The sequence below is a fragment of the Rhipicephalus microplus genome, chromosome 7, assembly GCF_043290135.1.
Source record: "Rhipicephalus microplus isolate Deutch F79 chromosome 7, USDA_Rmic, whole genome shotgun sequence".
Taxonomy (NCBI): Eukaryota; Metazoa; Arthropoda; class Arachnida; order Ixodida; family Ixodidae; genus Rhipicephalus; species Rhipicephalus microplus.
In genome coordinates, this window is record NC_134706.1 from 73,892,533 (window position 1) to 73,898,210 (window position 5,678).

General features: G+C 43.3%; 1 protein-coding gene across 1 annotated transcript; it reads right to left on the minus strand.

Annotated features, from left to right (window-relative positions):
* Positions 1-868: 868 nt before the first annotated feature.
* LOC142766974 (uncharacterized) lies at positions 869-5,458 on the minus strand. The gene is made up of 2 exons (XM_075868183.1): positions 5,162-5,458; positions 869-1,840 (listed from the first exon to the last, which is right to left on the minus strand). Exon 2 carries the CDS (start codon positions 1,806-1,808, stop codon positions 1,017-1,019), a length of 792 nt encoding a protein of 263 aa, XP_075724298.1. The 5' UTR covers positions 1,809-1,840; positions 5,162-5,458; the 3' UTR covers positions 869-1,016.
* Between the last annotated feature and the right edge of the window lie 220 nt (positions 5,459-5,678).

Genomic DNA, 5,678 nt, shown 5'->3' on the forward strand with positions numbered 1-5,678 from the left:
AGACGTCATTCAGATGCGTCCGATTATAAGGACGGCTATGGCTCGATGCCCACTTTGAAGCTGTTAGCATGGGTGGTCTATGATGCTGCCAAAAGTCAGGACAGCCCCATGTTTAATGAAATGTACTTGGTGTTGGTCATCTGAGAACCAAGTCGCTTGAACATAGACCGATTATTGCGAAACGAAGCAATTATACAGGTCATCGTGACAAGCTACATTTTAAACTAAAGTCTTTTGGAAGTCTCATAGTTTGCCATTCTTGTAACAACCACCAGATTGCGAATAATCAATCATTGTAACGACAAAACGTACTTGCAGCGCGTTCTTGTCCATGACAACCACGTCCTTAGTTGCCCTGTTCTATCCCACAGAAAACTGAAGCCAAATACACATGTAGCCACATATAAAACAATTGATGAAAAAAATTACTTCGTCTTAGTGGGCATAGTGTATAGCTTACCTAAACAATCTGGTTACAGCTGAAAACTATGCAAACAAGATTATTTACACTTAGTATTTTTATTTTATTCTGTATGAAGCGAATCCAACACGACGTGTGCGTAGTATTGCTAATGCAGTAAAATTGTGTGTTGACTCGGCCTGTTGCATTATTCTTCCGAACCCATCACAACTGCAATTACTCACACTACGGCAAGAAAACGTTATCTTGTGTGTGGTACAAATTCTGCGGCAAGAACCAGAGCTAGGTTCAAACATCATTCGTTCCTATGGGGGACCATTTTTCTCTAAATATCAGTCTCACTCTGAATGAGATATCAGCCGGGCCTATAAGAGACCATTTTTTTCTAAACCTCAGTCTCAATCTGAATGAGATATTGGCCGACAACCTAAAGAAGATACACATCAATTGATACAATTAGGAATGTTTATTTCTAGCGAATTTGAATAAATAAGAGTAAAATCTAGGCTCCCTGTTACATGATACGTCCATGAAAACACATCGTCAAGTTTTAAAAAAGTGTGATTGACAAATAGCTATGGTTGGGTTGGCACCATCAAGAGTCTTGCGGACTGGGTTGAAGGTACTCTCGGAAGCGCTCGGCTGCTTTGGTCACAGGCTCTGAGCAGACACCGGCCACCAGAATCCCCCACTTTTCCATTAACTCCACGCAATCTGCCTTATCCAATGGACAGTTATCCGGTGCCGCCGAGGCGAATCCCTTGAAGCTTTCAATGATCTCGCAGTTCGGCTTGAAACACAATTGTGGATCGGTAAACTTTATCAACTCTTTAAGATATAGGAAGTGAGCATTCGTAATGGTTGACGTGTAGGCTTCACCGTGAGGTATGAGGCCGGAGAAAGCCGTTGTCATCATGGCAGCTGGGTAGTTAGGCACTATGCTATTCATCCTGCTGTGAGGCACTAGAAGACTGTCCTTCCACTTGATGGCTTTGGTAACAGTCAAGCCACTGAACGTGAGGCTGACTCTCGCTAGCGTGAGCCCATTATTGGGCAAGTTGCCAGACCGCAGATCGTACATCACTATCAGGTCGTCGAAGAGGGCCTTGCCAGTACCACACATCTCTGCACGTATCGTGCTGAGATTGGTGCCGCGAAAGAGGTACATGCTGATTATCGCACTCAGGTCATTCATATACCCCCTTGCTTTTCGCCCGTTCTGCGTCGCCATTTCGGTAGCGATCTTGCAGCACTGCTTAGTGTCAAATCCTCCGTAACCATACAGGCTCGCAGCCGCAGAATTTTCCGGAGTGACACGGTCAAAGTCAAAGTTTACTGCAGACGTGCCAGTATACCACGCTTCCAAGGCAGTCGGGATTGATTCCATGGCTGAGATTCGGGGAGCGTGGCGGTCGAGAGCTGCATAAAGGGCAAAGTTCACTAGAGACGACACACAGTTTTTCTATGCCAATATTTATGGTTGCCCTACAGCAAGATAAGGCCTAAGATGAACAATTTAGAACGCGACCGACTGCAAAAAGAAAGATGTTGACACTCACTTTTAAAATCCGTTATTCAGACACGGGTGAGAATGAACACACGAAAAGAAGTGCTGACATACCACTGACTTGTACTTGGTATTACGTGGTTTCATTGTCAAAGGACGTTACCGACAGCATACATTTGCGCATGTGATACTATGAATGTTTACACCCTTGTATTCCTTCGAACTAAAATTCCGTTATTATTCAGCGCTTATCTTGCGTCTCAGGGTGCGCTGCAAGCTATTTTGGATCTTCGCCAACTAGCCTGGTAAAAAGATCGAGTTAGAATTCACGTTCAGGCCATCGTAGGCAAATGAATAATGATACATGTAGCATTTCCAGCAAGGGGTATAGCCTTGAGATGGCTAGAATTTTATTACGTCTGATTTACATCGTTAGAACACTGAAAAAAAGCGAGGCTATGAAGGGTGTTTGAAATATAAGCGCTTATCCTAAACTGGGAAGAAGGAAAACAAAGACGAGGCCCTTGGCTTTCAGGGTGCCTGTTTATGTTATGTAGTTCAATTTTAGTTATAATAAATCACCAACAGGCTTAATAAACAATTGACTGGATTCATTGCATGGTGCGTTGGTATACGTTCTTGTCAATGTGCCCTTGATCTGTAGGTCAGCTTCTATAAAGACAACACGTAATAAACAATAAAACCATGGTATTGTCATCAGAGTGCCGATTCAACTGCCATCACCGGTATGTGGGAGCAATATTTCACAAAGCCCCATGGCTTGTAGTGCTAAAAGTTTCTTGTAAGCAGTTAATCTATACTACGATCTGGCTTCTCTCAACCAGGCCGGTATCAATGTAGTAAAGTGGACAGTGCTACATATCTTTTTACAATGATGCGCAGGAGCACTCGTACTTATTTCCAGTCGCTCACAATACGGAGTATCACGAATTCTTCCGCACAGCTATGTCCTTACCGTTCTTGCGCTCGTGCACTTCACCGCTTGCTTAGCCTGACGGCCATGCATTTAAGACGCGAAATTTGTTTATGTGACGTCCCATAAGAGAACCCTGTGTGGCAGCTGCATACAGTCTGATGATTCTACGCACAAAACGGTACTCACACCTTCTGCGACAGTGCCTTTTTGACACAGTGCTTTCAGCTTCTCGACGTACTGTTTTACGCTATAGCTGTTCTGGCACAACTCAATTCATACTAAACTCTCTTCGGCATCCAAATATTCAGGGATTGCTTCTTATTTATTACAACACAAACACCCCCTTGATTAAATATGGTAACAAAGAAATTTTGAAACAAATCTTTACCGAGTGATAAAAAGGACAATTTGAGTAAAACAAAAGCGGCAAGTATAGTCATCGGCATTCGAGGCGCTGTCATATAGCGATTGCGATAGAAAAACTGTTGGTTTGATTAAGTTTTAATGGCAGGAATGAACATTACGGATATCTAGACGATTCGGCTAAAGTGTACTTCTGAAAGAGCAACGCGAAGCGCGTAAATGCTGAAGAAAGGGTGACGTAGTTATTAACAGAACGCAAAAAAGCACACACACGAAGACTTTACAACTAGCCTCTTACGCGAACGGACGTTTTACAGGCAATTTACGTGCGTTGTTTCTGAGTTATAAATATACGGTCCTATGTTTGCAGATGTACGTGGTCTTTTCTTTAGACGGTATCTTTAATTTATCTCAACATCGTCTTTCTTCATCACTTGCAGAACTCCTTGATTACAATCTAGCTGCAATCTCTTTTTTAACAGCCTGTAATCATGCTCGGGTTATTTCAAAGAACGCAAAGAATAAAAAAAATAGAAAGTAAACAGCGAAAAACAAGAAAAGAAAGAAAGAAAAACAAAAATAAGAGAGAAAGAAAGAAGTAGTCATTGAGCTCCTTTAGGTTAGGCCAAGCGGACACTTTGTTTTTCGAACTATTACAAAGGAGCGTTCACAACTGTGGATTTGACGCATCCGTATTTAGAATAGAATCACTTTGCCAATTTAAGCATAATCTGTTTGACTTTGGCAGATAATAGAACGTAAGCCACATTGGCGTCACCCATGAGAATATGTATAGTTCGCCAGTGACAATACGCCTCCACCCATGTTATCGTGTTCCTACTCATATGCATTATGGCTGGAATTTAATTTTTGCTGTGCGCCGATTTTTGAAGTGCATTTCATCGTTGGTGAACGTATTGAGTAAAGTGTCCAACGCGCAACGGGACGATGCGGACAACGTTTCATGCCGATAATAAATATGGGACGCAAGCTGGTTTTTGCTTCAACGAATATGCGAGAAAACGCCAGAAGTGCCGAATAAAAGTTGCATGAATAAGCTTCTAACTCAAACCAAGCTAAACTAAGCAGTGGTACACTACTGTCTATAGTCATAAGCCGATAATTGCTTAGTTGGAGTTGCTTGAAGCGCACTCGTCAGAGACTCGCCGGCTCACCTTAGCGCAAGTACTTAGTAAACAGCCGCCTAGTAATGCTATCTTTAGGTGTCTCTACTATTCATGTGGTGGTTTTCGGACGTTCAACCCCATATATCTATCAAAGCTCACGTTAGAACGAATTTCGTGCTAGTGCCAACAAAATTACGTCACATTTCTGACGAATATTTCGTCATACCTGTTTTGTTGTTTGTTCAGCCAGAAGCATTTTCTCCTCACGCAGATGGCGCTAAGCCCCATGAGCTGCCGAAGAACCACTATTCTTTGAACTTTATAGCTTCTGTGAAACCTTCACGACCAGTTACAGCTACCTCTTAGGTAATGCATGCCCTGCATAGCCCGATGCGATCACCCGTAGTAGACTAACTCGAATGCCTGAATTTTTGTACTTTCGCCAGCGCCGAGTCCTTTGCGAACGATGGCACAACCAGCATCTACAGCTCATAAAGTCTGTTTTACCAAAACAGTACGCGCCCAAATATTTAAGACGCCATCCCCGAACGTGCACGTTTGGTGCCTTCACAACATTTAAAATGCCACCGATCGGAGAAAAGTGGAGTTTTGCGAGTTTGAGGAAGCGTCCAAAAGAATGGATTCATAAAATGAACTGCTTGACATTCGAACTATAGTACGTGCAATAACACCACCATTTTCATCGTGCAAACCTACACCTACCGTGAGATCAGAACTCCTAAAATCGGAACGTCAACCAGCGCTTATGCTTCCTAGTAGATAACACTAGTCGCATAGCCACTTACGGATGTGGAAGAACGTGAATGGAGGCAGGAATAGCGTAGCCGTAGTTGGCAAGCCGAGTGGTCAACAACGAACAACAGCAGCACTGCTAGACTGGCAGCCACAACAGCTTACTGCGACACCTAGACAGAATGTGTACTGTGATGAAGCGGGAGATTAGGGAAGGAGGCACGCTATCACACGCAATTTTTTGCAGTGCTTTAAACTAATCGCCCCCATTTCCAAGATTGTCTCTTGCAGTGGTCTGACAGCCAAAGGTTCCAACTGCGCAGGTGGGCGGACTTTAGAAACAAGCTATGTGCCGGGCAGTAAATATTGCTACAGCATAACGCGTTAGTTTTCCTTGACAGTCTTGTCGTCTTTGGTGGGTTACGCCAGTCTTCTAAGAATCAATCAAGAAACCAACCAAGGTGAATGTAATCAAGGTAAACGCGCATGTGTTAACATAGTTGGTTTATCATGCGAAGTATCACACACGACTGATCGCGGAAAGGCAGAACACGCACTCACGCAAACAGC

Excerpts from the sequence above, each read along its gene's own strand:
- LOC142766974 (XM_075868183.1), bottom strand. The coding sequence starts at position 1,808 with ATGGAATCAATCCCGACTGCCTTGGAAGCGTGGTATACTGGCACGTCT.